The sequence below is a fragment of the Microtus pennsylvanicus genome, chromosome 14, assembly GCF_037038515.1.
Source record: "Microtus pennsylvanicus isolate mMicPen1 chromosome 14, mMicPen1.hap1, whole genome shotgun sequence".
Lineage (NCBI taxonomy): Eukaryota > Metazoa > Chordata > Mammalia > Rodentia > Cricetidae > Microtus > Microtus pennsylvanicus.
In genome coordinates, this window is record NC_134592.1 from 33,808,229 (window position 1) to 33,832,079 (window position 23,851).

The window sequence follows — 23,851 nt, forward strand, 5'->3', positions numbered from 1 at the left end:
TGAACTCACATCCTACCCTCCATGCTATCCTGTCTTTGAAAGTAAACACCCCTTTCAGTTAAGGAACACCCCATCTTCCCTGCTGTTCAACGCAAAACTGTCTGAAATAAATCACTCATGAGTATTATAAAATCTTATTGAAGAACACTAAAATCCACCAACACAACATCTTATTAGTACACATACACACAAGGGGGTGGGGGAATATGGGGCCAGGCAACTTCTTACTGCCTTAACCCTTACAATGACCTCTCAATTTCAGCATTTATCCCTTTGATCAGAGTCACTGTAGCAGTTCATCTTTCTAAAAATTAAAACAGGTATCTGTAAAAACAACCTCCCAGGGCTGATCTCCAAAATACACAAAGAACTCAAGAAATTGGTCATCACCTATAACTGCTAAAGAACAGAAACAGTCATCAAAAGTCTCCCAACCAAAAAAAAGCCCAGGACCAGATGGTTTCAGCTCAGAATTCTACAAGATTTTCAAAGAAGAACGAATACCAATACTCCTCAAATTGTTCCATACCACAGAAACAGAAGGAATATTGCCAAACTCTTTATGAGACTACAATTACCCTGATACCCAAACCACAGAAAGACATTACTAAGAATGAAAATTACAGACCAATCTCACTCATGAACATTGATGTAAAAATACTACATAAAATACTGGCAAATCAAATCCAAGAACACATCAGAACCATCATCCACCATGACCACGTTGGCTTCATCCCACAGATGCAGGGATGGTTCAACATACGAAAATCTGTCAATGTAATCCACCATATAAACAAACTGAAAAATAAAAACCATATGATCATCTCATTAGATGCTGAAAAAGCTTTCAACAAAACACAACATCCCTTCATGATAAAGGTCTTGGAGAGAGCAGGGATACAAAGGAACATACCTAAACATAATAACAGCAATATACAACAATCCAACAGCCAACATCAAACTAAATGGAGAGAAACTCCCAGCAATCCCACTGAAATCAGGAACAAGACAAGGCTGTCCACTCTCTCCATATCTATTCAATATAGTTCTTGAGGTCCTAGCTAGAGCAATAAGACAACAAAAGAAGATCAAGGGGATTGAAAAAGAAGAAGTCCAACTCTCACTATTTGCTGATGAGATGATAGCTTACATAAGCAACCCCAAAAATTCTACCAAGAAATTTCTGCAACTCATAAACACTTTCAGTAATGTAGCAGGACGCAAGATTAACTTAAAAAAAAAATCAGTATCCCTCCTGTACACAGATGATAAAAGGCCTGGGGAAGAAATCAGAGAAACATCACCCTTCATAATAGCCACAAATAGCATAAAATATCTTGGAGTAACTCTAACCAAACAAATGGAAGACTTGTATGAAAATAACTTTAAATCTTTGAAGAAAGAAATTGAAGAAGACACCAGAAAATGGAAAGATCTCCCATGCTCTAGGGTAGGAAGAATTAACATAGTAAAAATGGCAATCTTACCAAAAGCAATCTATAGATAAAGCAATGCCCAGCAAAATTCTTCACAGACCATGAAAGAACAATATTCAACTTCATATGAAAAAGCAAAAAAACATGGGATAGCCAAAACAATCCTGTACAATAAAAGAACTTCTGGAGGCATCACAATCCCTGACTTCAAACCCTACTACAGAGCTACAGTACTGAAAACAGCCTGGTATTGACATAAAAACAGACAGGAGGACCAATGGAACCAAATCAAAGACTCAGATATCAATCCACACATCTTCTATCACCTGATTTTTGACAAAGAAGCAAAAAATATCAAATGGAAAAAAGAAAGCATATTTAACAGATGATGCCGGCATAACTGGATATCAACATGTAGAAGAATGAAAATAGATCCATATCTATCACCATGCGCAAAACTTAAGTCCAAATGAATCAAACACCTCAACATAAAGACAGTCACACTGAAGCTCATAGAAGAGAAAGTGGGAAGTATACTTGAACGCATTGGCCACTTCCTAAATATAACCCCAGTAGCACAGACACTGAGAGAAACAATTAATCAATGGGACCTCCTGAAACTTAAAAGCTTCTATAAAGCAAAGGTTATGGTTAACAAGACAAAACGACAGCCTACAGAATGGGAAAAGATCTTCACTAGCCCTACATCAGACAGAGATCTGATCTCCAAAATACACAAAGGACTCAAGAAATTGGTCATCAAAAGAACAAATAATGCAATAAAAAAAAATAGAGTACAGACCTAAACAGAGAACTCTCAACAGAGGAATCTAAAATGGCTGGAAGACAATTAAAGAAATATTCAACATCCTTAGTCATTAGAGAAATGCAAATCAAAACAACTCTGAGATTCCATCTTACACCTATAAGAATGGCCAAGATTAAAAACACTGATGACAACTTATGCTGGAGAGATTGTGGGGTAAAGGGAACACTTCTGCATTGCTGGTGGGAATGCAAGCTGGTACAGCCCCTTTGGATGTCAGTGTGGCGATTTCTCAGAAAATTAGGAAACAACCTTCCTTAAGACCCAGTAATACCACTTTTGGGTATATATCCAAAGGATGCTCAATCATGTTTGAGCACTGTTTGTCATAGCCAGAACCTGGAAACAACCTAAATGTTCCTCAACCAAAGAATGAATAAGGAAAATGTGATGCATTTACACAATGGAGTACTACACAGCAGAAAAAAATAATGACAGCTGGAAATTTGCAGGCAAATGGATGGAGCTAGAAAACATTATTTTGAGTGAGTAACCCAGACACAGAAAGACAACTATCACATATACTCATTCATAAGTAGTTTTTAAACATAAAGCAAAGAAAATTATCCTACAAATCACAATCCCAGAGATCTAGACAACAATGAGGACCCTAAGACAGACAGACAGACATGGCCTTATCTACATGGGAAATAGAAAAAGACAAGATCTCCTGAGTAAATTGGAGCACGAGACCATAGGAGACGGTAGAAGGGGATGCAGGCGGAAGGAGGGAGCAGAGAAAATATATAGCTCAATAAAAACAATTAAAAAGAACAAAAAAATAAAATACCAAAAAAAAAAAAACAATTGGCCTCTCAGACTTTACAAAGTCCTAGCCCCACAGACATCCTATGCCAGCTACATTGCTTTTCAAAGCCAACAGGCATGTTCCTATTTTACATCTCCTGCACTTACTCTTCCCCTTGCATAGAAGGGGCTTGTTACCTCGGTTTCCCTTTCATTAGGTCTCTGCTGTAGGTATCTTAAGATAACCTTTCTCCCAACCCCACCACTTCCATTCTCCATCCATGTGCTCTTATAATGGACTCACAGGAATACAACTCCATACTGGGAACATGGGAGCCATAAGAGGGCACAAACTGCTCTCTGTTCACTGACTATTTCCAATATTTAAAACAGTGCTGTGCACATAATAACAACATGAAAATATCTGCTAAACGTACACAGAAACTGGTATGTTGCATGAACAAAGCAAGTTATAAAACTACTTAAGGGACTAGAGAGAGGGCTGCTCCATTAACAGTGCTGGCTAGTCTTGCAAAGGACCTGAGTTCAGTTCCCCCTACGTCAGGGGACTCACAAACAACTTTTAACTCCAGTTCTGGGGAATACAAGGCCTTCTTCTGGCCTCCATGGGTGCATGCACACAGACATGCATGCACACAAATATTTTTAAAGAACTACTTTAAAGTAATATAGTAATTAGAATTTAGCTGTGATAGTGGGAAAGTTTCCTTTTACTCCTCAAGTCATAATATGACACTCTGTAAAGTAAAAATGCCAACAGTGTTGAATTCAGATATCTAAAGGGACAAACGAGTAAATGCATACACAGAGAACTAACCCCAAGGCTGACACCAACAGGACCATGGAACAAAGCCTGGCCATGTTTGTAAAGGAAGTGTCCGTGTGGCACAGCCATGCCCAATCACTTAGAAATGGTTTAGGCATCCTTCCCTGTACAATCGCAGAGCTGGGTACCAACTGACCTGCAAAGCTACCTAGGCCTTTGCAAAACAAGCATGTGAACCTCCAACCTAGACAACAGTCTGTGCCAAGTGAATGCCAGACATTTTATCTATGTTACTCTGTACCTGGCTACAATGATAGAGTTGTATGTGTATAAACCTCAACCTGCCAGATTATCATTAAACAAAACAAAACCTTTGCTTAGTGTTTTTCAGATATATGGAAGGATAATGAGGCACATGACTCCGAAATGCAGACAGGCTCAGTCCTCTTAAGATTATATGACCTTGTTGCCAGGACATTATCATGGTATGGATTATAGAAATGGATATAGCACTATGCAAAGTAACTGATTCACCTTTAACTTAAAAGAAAAAGAAATTCATGCCATGCAGTATGTTCAGAGGCCTTGGGGTGGGGGGCAAATTAACAATGACAAGAGAGGAGAAAGAAAGGTGATAAACTTCCAAGCACCAGCAACAGACTACACCTGCAAGAGCTGAAGTTTAGTGAAGGTGGGGTAGGAGAAAGGCACACCTATAATCCAGCACACAGGAGGGAGAGGCAGGCGGATCTCCATGAGGTCACCCTTGTCTACACAGAGAGTTCCAGGCCAGTCAATGCTACACATTGAGAGCCTGTCTCCAAAAGAAGAGAAAAAAAGAAATGGAATTGGGTAAGGCATCAAGTTAATGGGCACCTAAAGAACAGCAGATTCTCACCCATCATCTCATACACTGGGGCACATGTTCATAAATTTCTTTCTCTGCGTAGTCTAACTTAACTCGGTATGGTAAAAACACTTAAAATGCTGCATGACTACTATTCTAGTAAATTATTTTATTTTATTGTTTCCTAAAAATAACCATATTAGAGACAGATATGATGGCTGCTGCCTGTAATTTCAGCACCCAGGAGGCAGAGGCAGGAGGATCACCTAAGATTGAGGCCAATCTGAGCTATAAGATGAGTTACAGGTCACCCAGGGCTATAGAGCAACAGACTGTGTAGAAAATGAATAAACAAACGCTTCTGTTAAATGTGAGGAAGGGGCATCTGGAGAGACAGCTCAGCCATTAAGGGCATTAGCGGCTCTTCCAGAGGTTGAATTCAATTCCCAGCACCCACATGGTGGCTCACAGCCATCTGTAATGAGATCTGGTGTCTTCTTCTGGCAGTCAGGCACACGTGCAGACAGAGCAGTCGTCATCCATTTAAAAAAAAAAAAAGTAAGGTATTTCTTAAATTCGCCACACATTACAAGGTCTGATGTCTTACCTTGTTCTTCACTTCCTTCTTTACAGAGACTGGAGCTCTGGCCCAGACTTAAGCTTATGTCGTCAGAAGTCTTAGCAGTGTCTGTGTCTCCTACAAAGATAAGAGAAACACAAGAGGACATGACACTACAGAAAAGGACGGCAGAGAACAGCCACAGAGAGGGAGACCTACCAGCCACAGCAGCTCCGGCACAACAGGAGACACTATGTGGCGAAAGCACTGCATGCCGAGTGCCACGGGCCATGTAACTAATACCACAGAATGCAAGCAAGATGGCAGACTGTGTTAGCTTCTTTAAAAACAGATCGGGGGGAGGGGTGGCACACACCTTTAATCCCAGCACCTGGGAGGCAAAGCAGGCAGACCTCTGTGAGTTCGAGGCCAGCCTGGTGTACAGAGTGAGTTCCAGCACAGCAAAGGCTACACAGAGAAACCTTGTCTTGAAAAACAAAATAAAACAGAGTCTAAATAGAAATGCCAAATATCTTGTGAGAACCCGGAAATGAAGGAAATCCCTCCCTGAGGGAGGTTAGCAGCTACAGCGCTGTGGAGCAAAATTGTGAATTTAGTTTAGAGAGATGTACAGAAAGAGTGTTTTCTCCTTTAATGTTTCAATTATGCTCACATTTAAAAATTTCATAGCAAATTAATTTTTCACAAGTTGCACACATACTTAGGAAAGCATGTCCGGTTATACCAAAAAGGTTTCTTATAGATCAAAACTTATAAACAATACAAATGTTCAAATATTTCTGTGATATTTAGATGGTGAAAGAATAATATAATTTAAATCAGGCAGTGTAATGTTACGTTATTTCGAGAATACTGTCTTTATTACACGATGAGAGAAGATGAATAGTCAGTCAATGCTCAGTTAGACTGTGTCTACCTTTAATAGTTGCCGCTGTTCCAAGGCGAGAGGATCCGGATCCAATCTAAAAGTAAGACAAAAAGGTGAAGTAAGACCAATTAACACACCACCAGTCCAAAGCATCAAGACTGTTAAAGCTATCTTCTCTGGCATGCTGTCAGTTGCTTTACCAATACTTAGAGACACTGTTGCACACGCACTAGCAGAGGCGCACAGCTGCTTGTTGCGGTACACGTGGATGAGCCCCCTGTGGACTCAGGACTGATGGAGTCTCTGCAGCCAAACATCTGCCACTCAGGCAAACTGCAGCACACAGTTATGACCATTTTTGACATTATATCAGGCATGCTTGTATTATAAACCAAAGCAAAGCCACACACTGAGTCTGTGGGAAATAAACTTAAGACTTCTTAGAGAACATAACCACAAAGTTTGAGGGGCAAAATATACTAACATACACAGAGAGCAACAGAAAATTTTACTATTCTTGGTTCCTAGACATAAAATACTTTTTATAGCCAGTTAGAACATTTAAAAATAATAAAAAATCTAACCATCATACAAAAAAATGAATTCTAAGCACAAACTGTAATTAGAAAACTAAAATGTAACTGATGTGTCTTTAATGTTTATATTCAAGATGGCCTGACATTTCCCTAAATGCTATACACATTATTTACACAACCATAAAAACCATATAAACAAATATCATCAATTCCACACACACAGTAAGAGAACAAAATACAGCATGATTTTGTCAACTGAATCAGCAAGCGTTAGAACTCTCCCAGTAAATCTGTTTTCAATGGATTCTGAGCAGTTTTGCACATTCAGCACTGTAAATACAATTTAACTCATACAATGCCTTCCTTACTTTGCCCACACCCTGTTCCTTTCATGAAGTCACTGTAACAGCAGAATACAAGAAATAAAGTTGGAGCAGAGGTGATACATAGACTTCTGGGAGAGCAGGAGGGGCTGAGCTAACCTGAAAGGCCACTGATTGCTGTCAACAGCAGAGACTTGGTGAGCTAGACACTGGAGATGTGTGCTACGATGTGTAAGTAACTGGTCAGCGAAAAGGCAACTAAAAAATACACACACACACACAGGCAAAACTAGTAAAATCAATGCTACCAATAAAAAGCAAGCTCTGCAGGGCTGGAGAGAACACTGCTGGCAAAGTGCCGTGCAAGCAGGAGGATCAGACTCTGGATCCCCAGCACCCGTGTCAACAGTGGGAGCTCTGCAAGCCCGTCACCAGATGGGTGGAGAAAGTACATCTCTAGGATTCATTGGCCAGCCCTTGCATGGACACACACAGGTGCGTGGGCACACACATACCCCAAATGCACACACACACCACGCACATTAAGTTTTGTAATATTTTGGGGCTGTTTGTTAAACCTGATCCTCTCAGGCTTTCTCAACACCTGCTTTAAATACATGATAAGGCACTGTACTGCCCTGAAGGGAAACCGTCACAAGGCATGATGTCACCAGCCCATAATTCTAGCACAAGGGAGGCTGAAAGGGAAAGATTTCAAGTTTGAGGTCAGCCTGGCTTTATAGTGAGAACCTATTTCCAAAATTAAAAACAAATAATATTAATAAATAAGCCCCTAATTTTTTTTTACTGCATAACAAAGTTCCATTCTTAAATGTTTAACAGTTCAGTTTAGGCAATTTATATAAAAATATTATTTTTGTCTACCAGAAATATGAACACATAGTCACTTCCCAGATCGAATTTTTAAAAAGGTATATACAAACATCATTTAATGTATATCCTTCTGAAAATTTAAACTTAGAAAATAAACTTTTTAAATCGAGTTTTAGCTATTTGCTCACAATCCTCAAATGCGCCCGTTCTTCTTCTTGGCTAAGCTCCCCACTTTGTCCAGATGTTGCTCCATGTCTTTTGTCCAGGAGAAGTGAATCCCAGACTCACCAAGAGAGGGCTACAGGCCCTAGGTCTGATGACTGAATATAAGGGGAAAGTCTCTGAGGGGTCCAAACAGAGATGCCTTGTGCTCAGAGAGGCCTCTGCCCCTGCCCCACTACTCCCTCCGTCTCCAACAGCAGAGAGGAGCTGCTGTACTCTCCCCAGAGCCCAGGACAACCTACAGAACCGAGACAGTGCCAGTCAGCATCCAGCAGCCTCCAGACTCACACCCAGGCCAGGGGGAGTGAGGGAAATGACTAAGACAGAGAACAGCAAAGATGGGAAGAAGCAGTTAGAAGGAGCCAAAGGGAAGAAGATGTGCTAACTCCACACGGACATGGTCCCACTGGGTACAGAATACAGTCACATAAACAACCATGACGGCGTGTAGGAAAGTTACACAACAAACAAGAAAAAGTGCGTCTGTATATATTGGTAGCAATCATGGATTGACTAATACCCTAAATTAACTTCTTCACTTTAACTAATCTAAAAGGTAAAAATAATTATGTTGAAAACATTACACATTATAAAGTCTAAAACACCAAGTAAAAAAAATAGCTTAAAATATTTTCATTGTAATGTAAGAATTACAATTTAAGAAAAACATAATTGTCTGCAGTATGTGTTTAGATGTACAAATGCTTCAATTATACTCCAGAAGACAGTTAGAGACAGATCAACAGAAAGGACACCAAGGGCAGGTATCCAAAGGTGACTGACTGGCCCCTGCTATGTCCAGTCCTGTCCTAAAAATTCCTTTAAATAAATAAATAAATATAAATAAATAAATAAATAAATAAAGATTAAGACTGGTTCTCCAAACACTAGTGGGAACATAGGCTAACTCCCAGGGCTAACCTGCCGGTGCCTGCACTTGTAGGAGGGCCAGGGCTAACACAGAATACACAGTCACAGTGATTAAGGATTCAGTTATTTACTCTATACACAGAAGTTGAGGAAAGCATAAGACAACCAAAAGAACAAGAAGCTGGGTAGCAGGGCTTTACTCCAAATGTTGTACAACCTGTAACTTCAAAGTACCAATCGTTCTCATGGAAATCGGCCTTTTTGTCTCAATAGTCGTTTTCCGCATTTTTTAAAAAATACCAAATTTCCCCATTCCATAGATGACGAAAAGAACTTAACACTCTCTTTGTTCTATCATGAGCAACGGTTTCACAATAAAAACCATTACTAAGAACTCACTTAAACTTGGAGCACAACTGTGCACATGTATTCAAGATTCTGGTTCAGTTTGTGGTAATCTCACCATGCTGCTTAGTGTTCGGCATCATAGGTGAAGACTGTGAGCGAGCATCCAGAGAACCAGGCTGGCTACCGCTAAGAGAGAGGCTGAGCTCAATTCCATCTGTAGAACCTGATTATCTACACAGGAAGGTAATTAGCAACCACGAACTGAGAGTGGGCTGAGCACGGGCAGCACACTACAGAGCAGTGAGAAGTCTACTCTGCGGGCTTCCAACTCGCCACACGTCATACACGGAGAACTAACGTAATAAATATAAGTGTCGTGTGCAAAAAGAGCCAACACCACAGTCTGAAAACACTGAGGATCTGGGGGCGGTTTCCAGAGAGTTAAGTAGGACAGGAGACCGAGTGTCTCTCTGGGACATGAGGGGAAAGAGCATTTCAATCACGAGCTATGAAGGTGACAAGGGCCCTGGAGTGAGATTAGGAAGTGAGTACTCTGCTAGCCCCTGATGGAAATCGGCTGCCTCCCTTTCATGATAGAAGGACTGACACAGTGACCCCGAAACCCCACAATGGGGTAAAGTTCTTCTGTGAAAAGTTCCCCCTTCACTCCAGCGATCTGCTGAGAAATCAGGCGGGAAAGGCCTGGCCTGAAGCAGCACCGCTCAGAACAAGTGAGAGCAGACGAGCAGAGCTGAGGTCAGACATGCAGCAGGCTACCCCCTTGTCTACGGAAACACTTTCCGAGTTACATTCCAAGAATAAAGTTACCCAACAGAAATACATTACAATTGTCAGAAGCAGACTTACATTCTACTTCTCACTTTACCATTAGCATTTACAAGACTGAGATTTGGGGTATGTCTTTTTTATTTTTTAGCCACGCAGACTTCTCTGTTTCCAATATGGACAAGGAAAGGTAGGGAAGATGGAGCCAGGTAAGCTAGAGTCCTACGGCATTTACAGCTGCTTCATCAAAAGTAAATACAACAGAGCATGTGGTACACATTCAGCAAACACATATTAGTGCTGTGAAAAAGCTAGTAAGGAAGAACAATTAGTTGCCTGGTGGTGTTGGTGCAAGCCTTTAATCCCAGCACTTGGGAGGCAGAGACAGGCGATCTCTGAGTTCAAGGCCAGTCTGGTCTACAGAGGGAGTTCCAGGACAGACTCCAAAGCTATGGAGAAATCCTGTCTCGAAAACAATCAAAACCACAACGACGAAGAAATTCCAATTGGGGAGCAGAGGGATGGCTCAGGAAGGTCCTTTGCTCTTCCATGAGACCTGAGTTTGGTACCCAGCACCACACTGTGGCACACAACCATCAAGGGATCTGATGTGCTCCTCATGTCTCGACAGGAACATTCATGGTGCAAAACACCATACAAATCAAATTAAAAAATAAGAACAAATAAAGATGGTAAAAACAAATAGTAAACATCAATCAAAAATGATCCTCAGAGAGCGAGCCATGAACTGATGGCTCCAAGTAGGAGAACAACCAACAGCCCCACCGCCAGGAGAAGGGAACCGGGCACAACACAGCAACACATTCCTACCTGGTTGCTTGGGTCCAGACCAGCATAAGAATTTCTTGAACTGCAACCAACCGGAGGTGTGGCCTCTCGAATGAATTCTGACATCTCAATCCCTCCACCAGGATCACTGCAAGAGAAAGAGAACTGTCATTAACTATGAACCTCCTTTGTTAAGGGTTCTCTGTAAAACCAAGAGGTTCTGTTTCTTATTCTCTTGTTGGTTTTTGCAGCAGGGTCTCTACTAATTCTATCTGTCCTAAAACCTATTCTGTAAACCAGGCTGACCTCAAACTCACAGAGATCTACCTTCTCCTGCTTCCCAAGTGCTATTAAGGCATGCTCCACTGGGCCTGACAGGGGTCCTGTTTTTTTCTTTGTTTTGTTTTTTTTCCTCAAAGAGTAAAACAAAGAATGAGGACTAGTTTGCAAATCTGAAAGTTGGAACTATCTAAGAACCACAGCACTGTTTGGAGGAACTCACAATTCCTATCTCAAGCTGTCCACATAAGGCTCAGTGAGAAGAAACTGGCCTTAATTATAGAAAGTAAATAATTGATGACACATGCCATAAAACCACTCTTGCAAAGAAGTTACTGCCTTTTGTTTCCCAAGAGCAAGCCAAAGAGGCCAACTGAAAACAATCAGATAACACGTGAGCTGATGTCTCAGAGACACATGTGACTGTGCAACACAGACACACACACACCAGGGAAGACTCATCCTGGGTGAACTGCTCAGCTGTGTTTTGTAAGTAAAGGGAAAGTACCTGGGATCTAGTTGCTGTAAAGAACTAGAAGCCTGTGCATTTAAATTTATGTTTGTTGCCTGTATAGTGGCGCACACCTTTGATCCAGCACTTTGGAGACAGAGGCAGGCAGATGTCTGTGAATTAGAGGCCAGCCTGGTCTACAGAGTGAGTTGCAGAACAGTTTCAGGACAGAGAGACTCCACAGCAAAAAAACAAAAACAAACAAAAAACCTAAAACCAAAACAAAATAAAAAAACAAAGATTTGTTTGCTGAGCTAGAATTCCAATGATAAAAAGTGGTTAATAGCAGGTCTTAGAAAATCAAAGAGTAAGGTATTAGACTCAAAGAGCTGATGATACCCAATATACTAATTAGAAATAATAGCAAAACTTAGGTGAAAAAACTAACAAATTTCAAAATCTTAACATGGTCTATGTTTCCTCAAGAACACAACTCTTAAAGCAACCTGTTTTTATTGGAAGCTGTTTACTTGTTCAAGTTTAAAACCCTGCCAGCCAGTATCTAATCCCTGGGTAGCCAAAAAATTTTGGTGATCAAAACGTTTTTCTAGCACTCTAATTTCCTCACCCCAAACTCTCACAACGTTTAGATTACATTGACTCCAACACATGAGCTCTACCCACCAAAGGCGGTAGAAACAGCCCAGTTGTGGCCACCGAACTAGTTCTAGAGAAGGCACATTAGTCCAGTTCAAACTAGTATGGGTCAGGCCAGAAAAGTCCCATAGTTGAAATATATTTCTCTGTGCCTGCCCATTTTTATTTTAGTCTTCATTTTATGTGTGTGAATATACCTGTGTGTATGTCTGGGCACCACGTGTGCACCTGGTGTCCGGAGAGACAGGAGAAGGGCACTGTGTCACCTGGAACTGGAGTTACAGGTGATGGTGAGCTGCCACTTGGGTGCTAGGAACCAGACTCAGGTCTTCTGGAAGAACAGCGAGTGTTCTCAGCTGCTGAGCCATCTCTCTGGTCCATGTACCTGGTAGTCTTGAAGCTATGACTTTAAAACCTGGAGCTATTGCAGACACTGAGGCCAGAATGGAGGTGGTCACCTTTTATTCCCAGCACTCAGGAAGCAGCAGCAGGCCTATCTGAGTCACATGGTTCACATATCAAATTCCAGGCCAGCTAGAGCTCCATGGTGAGGTCCTCTCTCTCAAGTTAAAAACAAGCAGCAGCAGCAGCAGCAGCAACTGACTGAAAGATCAGAATCTGGATACCAAAATGGGAAGCAGCGTCCTGAGGTGAGACACCTGAAGACGCCCCACAGGCAGATTCTCTAGTATCGTGAGACAAAAAGCCCTTAAGTGTCTGGATGGCGTCTCTGCCATCAGAAGGGAACTCACTTGGCAATGCATCTTTACAAGTATTACTAGAGCAGCAGTCTGCTTTATGTTCCTTCTCTTACTAAAGGCAGTGTTCCTGGTTTGCTTAAGGATTTAGGCCACTAAGAACTTTCTAATCTGTTATACATCTACATAAATACAGCATCCTAGAAACTAGATACCAAGTTCACGGCTAATTCAGTACACTAACTCCTGTGTGAGGAGAGGGAATATATGTGTTCCAGGTTGTTAGCTGTTCTGTATTAATTCATACCAGCTCTAAAGCCTACACCAAGAACTTAAGAGTATATAATGTAGCGACTCTCATCACAGAAACGCCCAGTAATGCCATTAAAATGCACCCTCTCAGTCAGACCCACAGCAACCAAAAGACGCAGAGCAAAATGAAGACTAAGAAAATAAACACTCAATACCAGAGGAAGGATGGAAGCTTTCCTCTTGTTTTGTTTGTCTATACATGTATGTGTACACATATTACCTTCATCACATACCACAGAACCCATCCACTTAAACTTTATAACTCAGTATTTCTAGGCATTCATAAAGTTATGAAACCATCATCATTCATCACCTCATAAGCAAACACCTCTTGCTTCTCTCTGTCTTTTCCATTCTCCTGCACTAGGCAAACACTGACCTACTTTTTGATCTGCAGATGTGCCCACCTGGGCATTTCATATCAACAGAAATAGGAAGTATGGTGCACATAATGGCTTCCTCCTCTTGACGTAACATTGTAACATGCAACACTTCATTTATACTTGTGGCCAAACAACACTCCACTGTATGGACAGATATTTGCTTCTTCAGCCAGAGGCAAAACTATCTCACTCACTTTCATATATTATTTCTGATTTTAAAAAATCCAAGCAGTCATAATGTAAATGAGTCTATCCCAGTTTTAGAAATAATTATTTTTTTAGTTCCTGATGAAATCCTCCCTAAAATTTGTAAATGTTTCTATCCTTGTTTTACATATAAAAAAGTAAAATATTACAGAGGTAAACTCTAGCAGAAGATCTCCAAGTGAACAAGCTAACCTGGTGACGTAGGAAGTTACAGTATGTGGACAAATCTGCTCTTTATTTGCTATACACTTGGTGCATGTGTGTTTGAACACCAGGTCTATAAAATATAAAGCCACACACACTTTCTAATAAACTGTCCTGCCCTTTAACAACAGACACTGAGGTTCTTCTGTCCCCAACTGCCAACTATTAACTATTAGTTAGGGCAGGCTTCTTCACGCCATCCCTGTCGACACTGGGCCCGTAAGTCATGGCTGTGAGGGACTGGCTGTGCACAATGGCTGGCAGCCGTTCTGGTCCTTACCCTCCCACAACTGATGCCAGCAGCATACCCTGTTGTGAAAACTGGAGAGTCTCCTAGAATTGCCAGACACCCAGGGCCAGCATCACTCCCAGATGAAAAGCAATGACCCAGACCAAACACTGGTCCCTAGTCAATGTGAGGGTGAGAAAGGAAACGTTCAAGAAACAAAAGGACAAAGCTAAAAGGCAAAGAAAGAATGCCTCCTTTATTTTAAACATCCTCTAATGAAATAACTATCATTCTCTCTTCTCCACAACCCTAAATTGTGGCTTGAATACAGTCTGACACACAGACCGGTGAGGTACAGTGTTCCTTAGGAGTGAGACTGGCTAGGTGTAGCAAAGTGTGCTCAACACACACCTGTAGAGTTCAGCAGTTTACAATTCTTACAGAGGCAAAGGGGTTCACTGCAGCAAGCAATGTCAAATTCAAGGAACCTCTACCTTTATGCCTTAATTTCCCCATCTGTTAACAAAACAAAACACAAACCAGGTACAAGGAAAGGCAGAGAAGCAGAAGTCTACCATGAATTACAGGGGAGCCATCACAAACTAGGTTTCGGATCATTACTATCATATCAACTGCTGACGCTCAGGCTTTGGTCAGAAACAATATAACACCCTTACAATGCTAACTTTACAATTGTAATCTAGATTCTAATGATGTTTATAAAAATAGAAGTAGATTTTTAAAAAAAAAAGTCTCTAAGCAGAGTAGATCTTAGCCTAAAATCCAGTTTCATAAAGGTTAAATGGCTGGGCGGTGGTGGTACACGCCTTTAATCCCAGCACTAGGAAGGCAGAGGCAGGCCATATGAGTTCGAGGCCAGCCTGGTCTACAAGAGCTAGTTCCAGGACAGGCTCCAAAGCTACAGAGAAACCCTGTCTCACAAAAACCAAATCAAAACAAAACAAAACAAACAAACAAAAAGATTAAACGGAGGTTTGGTTTATAGAAACAGAAAATACAAGTCTCCAGAATACTAGCATCCAAATCTTTAAATTCAATGATTAATTTCTACTCATACTTTAAATATACAATACAGGCATTAAAGAGTCTAACTCTTTAAGGTAAAGATTTAAGGGTTTTTGAACTACTGTATCACATAAGAGAGGACACTGAAAATCCAAATGGTTCCAAGAGTTACTTACTCATGCAATAAACTACTGCCCTAAGGAACCAAGCACGGTGGCCTACATAGGAACTCTATGGAGTCCTGATTGTTCCGTCCCTCAGAACAGAATGTGAGACAAGTGGGAGAGTGAAGAGGAGATGTAAAAACAAAAGCCTACAGCAGAAATCTCAACAGGCAAGTTTTAAAAAGATAGAGAATCCTCAAAAAACTAAACCTAAATCCACCCTATGGCCCAACTACACAGTTCCTTGGCTACACCCAAAGGACTCAACAGTCTACTTCACAGATCCTTGCTCAGCCATGCTCACTGCTGCTCTAATCACAAAGGTAAAAATAAAATGTCATCACACAGGAAATCAAGAAATTACACGAAGTGCATCATTGACAGGCAAGTTTAGTAAGATTTCTAGATACAACAAAAACGGCTACATTTGAGAGAGAAAAAGACAGCAAAATTTTTAAATTTTTCAGGTAGAAAACAAAAATAAATTATTTTTAATGGAGAAATGATAAATGGAATTTTGAAAAATAAAATAGAGAAAAGTTTAATACTACAGATAAATACACTCAAAAAGAGAATCTATATTTTCAAAGCAATTCCAATAAAAAGGCCAAAGATCTTTGTCTGTATCAAAGATCAAAGCCCAACCAAGATGACTACAGTACTCCTAAGCGGGAATGAGGCTACCAAGAGCCGGGCACAGAGTTTCTGTAATGAGCAGACTGAGGCACAGACAACTGGAGCAGCACAGCAGAAAGGACAGCCGGGAACACACCACTGTGTGCAGAGTTCATTCTAACAGAGAGAACACAGTGGCTGCCAGCCAAGAGTCACTCAAACAACACTGACCCCTTACATGACACTATTGACTAAAGTAATTTCATATAAAATTCAAATGCAAAAATAAAATAACAAAGTTTTAAAAAACATAGAAAAACATCAGATGACTCTACAGGGAATACTTTTAGAAGACAGAAAAATGTCACTTACTAAAAAGGCTAAGTTTTGTTTTATTAAATCCAAGAAAGGATTAGAGATACAGTTCAGCTGGTAGAGAATCTGCCTGCATTCCCCAGGTCCTGGATTCAATTCCTAGACCAACAATATCCAAAAGACACATCAACTTTAAGAAGCATGGTAACTGAGCCAAGCGTCATAGTACTAGTCTATAAGCCAACACCTTGAGTTGGAGGCAAAAGAATCAAGAATTGAAGGCCATCTTCAGCTATTTCAGTTCAAGGCTGGCCTGTATGACTTGAGAGCCAATCTCAAGCCAACAACGAAAGTATTAACAACCCTAAGAAAACTTAAGGAAAGAAAAATGCAAACTCAGAGATGCTTAACATACATAAGTAATAAAACAATGGCATAAATAAACAAACAACTAATCAAAAAGAAAGACAGCTTCCCACGTCACAAATGGGCAAAGGAAAGAAAAGGAAGCTAACGGCTGCCAACGTCATGTTCAACCTCAGCAGCAATCAGGGCCCAACTGGAGTCACAGTGAAGCACAGTTAGACTGCTGAATGGCAAAGTGCTGCTTGTCTTTTGAGATAAGGTTTCCCTCTGCAGCCAAGTTGATCTCAGAGTCACAGTAATCCTGCCCCAACCTCCCAGGTGCTGGGACTGTAGGTGTGAGCCACTGTGTCTGGCTAAAAGTTAAATTTTCACCATTACCAAATGTTCATGTGGATAGGGAACAATAAGGACTTTGAAAACTAATAGACAGAAATCATTTTGGCAAACAGCTTGGAATTACCTAATAAGATGAACTCAGAGATGCCCTAAGAACCAGCTTGCATAAGTGTACCAGAAGATATTCAATAATATTATCAGAGGAGAAAGTTGGAAATAATCTGAATGGCCACTAGTGGAATGACTAGGCCATAATCTCTCCCTAGATTGTTTGCTGGTGAACGTGAATAAATAAAAGTTACAAACATTAACATAAGTAAACTTCCTATGCAAAAAATGCCCCTCAGAGAGAAATATGGCAGAGCCCAAAGTACACAAAATAAATAATAAATACATTTAGGACATCCATAAGGATCATGGCATGAAACCAAAAAGTCCAGCAAATGTTCAGTACTGACCACATGAATGAAATGGGAAATGATGCATGAGCTTCTCCACAGCTGTACAATGCTCTGTCCTAAGCTGTGTGATGAGGGATTGCATACTGACCTGAATATTAAATTATGTCTCTCAATTATCCTTATATTTGGTACACTGTTTGACATACACATTTTCACAATAAGTTCTTTAAAATAAAGAAAATGTAAACATAAAGCTGGGAGGTGGTGGCGCACGCCTTTAATCCCAGCACTCGGGAAGCAGAGGCAGACAGATCTCTGTGAGTTTGAGGTCAGCCTGGTGTACAAGATCAGAACAACTACAGCTGTCTTGAAAAAAAAAAAAAGAAAGAAAGAAAGAAAAAAAGAAACTCAACAGAAGCACTAACACATACTACACATAACCAGAGCAATCACAGAGCAGTTCCCTGTGCCAGGGCAATTCCTGGTGCTGCACACAGACTAACTCGCTTATTCTTTATAATGAGCTTACGGAATGGGACTTCCACTGGCCTCATCACCTGACAAGCTCAGGTAACTCTGCCAAGACCACACGATTAGAAATAATGCAAACCCCAGATTAGCGCAGTCTGTGCTCTGCTGCTAACCTGTGGGAGTGTGGCTTCAAACGCTCTGTTTCCAGAATGCTAATGGCCCTCAAGCCCATCTTCCTTTTATATGGAAGTAATAAGCTAAAGAAATATGCACAACTCTTTTTTAAGTTTATAAAATTTTATATAATAGATAAAAATAAGTAAAATCTCTACTACATTCTTGAAAATTACCTATTTGAAAGATTTAGTTTCTTCAAATTTAATACAATCATCAAAATTCCAATGAAAAATTTTGGGGAGAATAAGCAAGTACACATCTCACCAGAAAAGTTAAATAAGCACATGAGAATGGCCAAGTAATACTGAGGGGTGGAAACCACTGAGGAGGACTCATAGTACTAAACAGTGAGCCTGTTATAGGACTGCAATTATATACATACATATATATGTGTACACATATACATACACAGACACACACACACAGACACAGAAAAAAGAACCGAGGCAGAAAACAGAGCACAGAACCTGGCAGAGATAAACTTGGCCTCCACATCTGCAAGCTGTGAACCAAGGGATTTAGACAGCTGTGTGTGGATCAAAAGTATTCAGAAAAAGAAAAACATTAACATCTACACTAAACATGTATGAATGTTCTTCTTATTGGTCCTAAACACTGCAATTACCTGCACAGCTCACATACATTGCATTAGGTTTTAAGTCACTACGGATCTACACTATACAAAGAAGGCCGAGTGGTGGAGATGGGCGAATGCTCCACCACTCTGGAGACAGAGGACGTGAGCTTCTGGGCTTCCAGGCAGCCAGGCTGGGGAGTCACTACGTGAGATGAAAACAGCAGCAAGGAAAAAAGGCATTTCAACTTGCTGGGAAAGAAAATATTTTTATTTAATGGATTTATTATTTAATGGATGGGACAAACAAATCTAAACTAAATTAGGATGTTTTCTAACTGAATACAATTTAAGAGCAAAATCAAAAAAATAGAAATAAGAAAGAAATCAGAGCAAATATTTATATAACTGGGGAGACATTCTTACAGAACTTGGTAGTAAAGGAAAAACTAATAAACAATGAATCGGCACATACTATAATCTGTGGCATACAAACAGGCAAATGCTAAAGCTCCGGGAACTATCTGACACAGACCACAGAGGACTAACACCATAAATATATATCTTCATCAAATTAATGGCAATATCACTGACAGCAACCCTCTCTGAGAGGAGCCCACACTCATGCTCTGGGGTATATCTTCCTTCCTTCCCATGGGCCTGGTTTTTGTTTTTTGCATTCCTCGTGCTTAAAGTCTATTTTAAAATATCGTTAATAAATCCCAACATTGAAAAAGCAGTACTACAAATAGCAAATAGACAGCAGATTAATACAAACAGAAGTAACACATGAAAAACTTCTAACCCATTAGTAATCTAAAACTTCAATAATGACATTTTTGTCAGAGTACTAAATACTCAGTGTTACTAAAAGAAAATAAATGAGGCCAAAAATTATTGATTATAGTGGTTAAAATGACAAAAACAAAACAAAACTTGGGAACTTAATGACATTTGAGAACTTAGAAACATGTAGCCTTTTCAATAATTACACTTCTGTTAAATTAAGATTAAAATACAATAATTTAAAATGAGTGCCACTGTGATCTTTTTCACAATAAAATTTAAATTTGAAATATTAAAATAGCTACAAAGAGGCGGTTAGAGTGATGGCCCGCGGACAAGGGCATAGGTTGCTCTTGCAGAGAAGCTGGACTTGGTTCCCAGCACCACAGAGCAGCTGACAACGGTTTCTGACTCCAGTTCTTTCGGGCCTCCAAAGGCACCAGGCATGTACATGTGCACAGACATACAATAAGCAAAATAGTAATAATTTATCTAAAAAAATAGAAGTTAAATTACAATACATCTGTACAAGGCAGTGTATGTCATTAGAAATATCTTAGAAAAAGCACTTTTACTACTTCAAATATTTGCAATCAGTGAGTAACTATCAGTGCCAAACACTGATGTAAGAGCTGAAAATAGTCTATAGGAAAAATCAAGGTCCCCAACTTTAAGAAGCTAAGGAAAATAATGGCAGTTTGTGATCACCAAAATGAGCAAAATTTTTACAAGAGTAAAATGCTTGCTCAGTAAACAGATGAGGTGGCTGCAGAATGGTTGAGGGAAAGGCAGGAAGTAAGCCTTTCGATAGCGGGAGGCATACAGAGATGGGTGCCTGGATGGATGCGACCTCTGCTACTGTACTGTCCTTACAGTGCAACCTGAAATCACTCATACTATGCTGCGTGGCTAGAAGCAGACTCCATCTGAGCGCTCAGGTTATTGGGTGGTCTTACCTCAGTTCCACAGCTGTGATTCAGGGATGACTGGCAGTATCTACCTCACAGAATTGCTTTAAGCACCAAATCAACTTACATACATCCTGTTCACACAGGAACTGTTTGTTAGATTCACATTAGTGGTGTGCACTACTTTGTAAGATCTCAAGAAATTTTTGACAATATAGATAAATTAGATCCCTCTGTCAAAAACAGAAAGCCCTGGTGGCGCCAAGGAAACATGCTACAATATAACTAAGCAACAGAGGTACTTATAAGAATGTAAGACTGAAAATTATTTACAACAGATTAAGTGGAAAATACAGATTATATCAAATACAATATAAAATTTTCTTAAGCTATATATACATTTTAATTATGGGCATTTTTTTCTTTCTTTTTCCTGGGGCAGAATAAGACTCGGGAGGCCAGGAACACAAGATCTTCCTGTCTCCACCTGCTAGGATTATAGTTATGTGCCGGCTTGTCTGGCTTCTGTATGTGTAAATTGTTGTGATGCTGAGATTTATAAACAATGCGTAACTTTCCTTCAGTTGTGTTTCCTGTGTCTTGGTCTTTGGTGTGACCGTTATGCAGAAGCATTACTGTTGTAAGCTGTTCAGTGATGAGGCCATGAGTACTGATGATCCTCCAAACACGCTAGTTACATTCTTCTGTTCTACGTGTAGATAGTGCGCTTGTCACTATCTACAGTGGTAGACTAATGCTGCTTAAAAACCTTAAGCTAACAGGGACCAGAGAGCAAACATACAGCTGTGCACACACCATCCCATCTACAAGGACACAGAACACACATCATCACTTAGATCTAGAAGGCAGGCGCAGGCATACTCCTCTCTTACCTTGGACCATTGCTGTCTTTCCTCCTTGTTGAACAGTTGCCTTGTTCAGCTTTGGCTCGTTGGTCTGGGAACTCATTTGTACGCCTATCTACAACTTCTCCAGCATCAAGTGCTCTGTGTAGTCGATAGTTGACCATCTTCAGAACGATGAAAACAGCAGCTACCACGGGACAATAAACTGCTACTATAATCATGGAAGAAGGAAGGGCCTTTAAGAGAAAGGAAATATATGTGTTTTAGAATACTTTATATTTTACTTATTCTAGAAATCTGTACCTAAAATAATGAAGTTATACACAAAACAATTATAATACTAAGTTGCAAAGGTAAAGGACTCTACTACCCAAAACAGAGGCTACTCATGTGGCTACTGAACACCTGAAATGTGGCTTAGTTAGGACTAAGTGTGAAAAAGGTATGATATGTCAATTCTTAAACTGAGTGCAGGTAGGAAAACTTGAATTATACTTAGCTAAAAATTACTGGAAATAATTTCACTTGTTTTAATACTATATCTACTACAAAATTTAAAATTACCTGTGTGGCCCACACTACATTGCTACTGCAGAGTGCTGACGCAGTCTGGGGGTGGGGGAGTGGGGGAGCGGCGCTTATAATCCAAACCGAACAGCTAAGATATTGCATAACCCTGTATATGTGAGCAGTCTCTGTTGATGTCTCTGTGAAACATGGCTGCGGCAATTAAGAGAACCTGTTGCTCTTGCAGACGTTCCCAGACCCACATGGAGGCTCACAGCCATCCATAACTCTAGCCCCAGGCCATCTGATGGCTCTGGCCTCCATGAACACCAGGCCAGGCATGCACATACAGGCAAAACACTGATACACATAAAATAGATTCGTTTTATTTTAAAAAGAACAGAAGAACTTAGAAAATAATAAGGCAATCAAGGGTAAATTGAAATAAGTCACCTATTCTGAAGACTTGGAGACCCACTCTATATAAGAATAAAATAACCTGAAACCCGAAAACCAGGGCTGCAGGCTTGGGGCCAGGCCCACTTGGAAGGCAAAGCTTCAGTCACCACTGTCAAAGAGCATAAACTTATCAGGCTGAACTTATCAAGCATCGTGGATTTGTGCAGGATAACCTCATGGGTTATCATCAGATTCAACCTCAGCCACTGCCATGCAGAACCCCAAACAAGCTTAGGAAGCCCCAGACTGAAACGGTGAAACTGAAAAAGCCTTCCTTGACAAGCCGAAGCTTCACAACAGAAATATGTGGTGTAGGTTTTGTTGAAGTGGCCTGAGAATTAGGAAAGGAGACAAAGGCCACAGCCTCACTCCAGTTTTTATGTTGGGATGGGAATAACAGTTGTACATTTGGCTTCTGAAATACTTGGATTAAGAAACTCTACATAGGACTGGAGAAATGGCTCAGAGGTTAAGAGCACTGGCTGCTCTTCCACAGGTCCTGAGTTCAATTCCCAGCAACCACATGTTGTCTGGCATAAAGCTATGCATGCAGATAGAGCACTCACACATAAAATAATAAATCTTTTTTTAAAAAACCACATATTAATATAATTGAAAAGGTAAATTGCTGAACCTTTAAAATGTTCTAAATAACTGGTTTAGCCTTGTGATTTTGTTTAAACACCTATTTTCTTAAATTAATAAATATCAGATGTAGATCATTTTGTAAGATTTATCATGTAAGTACTTTAAGATGTTCAATTTATAAATTCAATTTAAATTAAAGAGATCTTAAGGTACAACAAGATACAAAAAGTAAACCTCTGGAAAGTGAAGGTTAAAATGTTCAGAGAAAAGGACATTTTAAGATTCTTAGTTGATTTGTATCTTTAACAAACCTAATATTCACTATAAAAACAAATACCCCCAAAGAATCTTCTGAACAGAAAAGGCCACTCTCAAACAGAGACACACACAAGGGATGGAGAGGAGATATAAGCAGAGAGAGAAAAATAGAAACTGATATAAACACAGAGAGAGACATAGGGAGGGACAGAGAGGGAGTGAAGCACAGACACAGAGACCAGTCACCCATTTGGAGAATTTACAAAGTTCTGAGTGGTGCTTGTTTCCTTCTGAAATTTCCGCACAAAAATAGAATCCCTGAAGGCCTGTTAGTTCAATGTCTCCGTTTCCTGATAGGATATTAAGGTATGCTGAATATAAAAGATTTAGCCAAGATTACCTATCTTAACATCTTAACATTAAGGGAACTCATATGCCCATTTCAATGTCATAAATCACACACCAATTCCATCTTCATAGTCAATAAAATAGGTCAGTTCCATCCTAACCCACCACAGTCTACATTAAGGGTAAAATGGCTGACTGTATGAACTGGACAAAAGGGAAATAACCAACATCTGTGTCAAACAAATTCAATGGAAATGTTAACAAATAAATGAAAGAGTACTTAATTTTGAATTGTCAAAGTTCAAAGCTCATCTAAATAATGTCAGTCCTCATACCCCGAATACTACTAACAACAGTGTAAATGTTCTTTAAACAAACCCATTGAAATGTGAGGGTTTAAAGACAACCAGAAAATCACTTTTTGAAAAGATACTAATCACAGAAAGACTGAAAATGAATTTTCCTTA

At 40.0% G+C, this 23,851-nt stretch overlaps 1 protein-coding gene across 7 annotated transcripts in view; it reads right to left on the minus strand.

Moving 5' to 3' along the window:
• Pcnx1 (pecanex 1) overlaps positions 1-23,851 on the minus strand; it is a 145,354-nt gene that overhangs the window by 92,298 nt on the left and 29,205 nt on the right. For all 7 annotated transcript variants that reach the window (XM_075948287.1, XM_075948286.1, XM_075948285.1 and 4 more), the window contains exons 2-5: positions 21,252-21,460; positions 10,842-10,947; positions 6,140-6,185; positions 5,251-5,340 (exon numbers count right to left, since the gene is read on the minus strand). In XM_075948287.1, the coding sequence (XP_075804402.1) occupies positions 5,251-5,340; positions 6,140-6,185; positions 10,842-10,947; positions 21,252-21,460 (451 nt within the window). The remainder of the gene's footprint in view (positions 1-5,250; positions 5,341-6,139; positions 6,186-10,841; positions 10,948-21,251; positions 21,461-23,851) is intronic.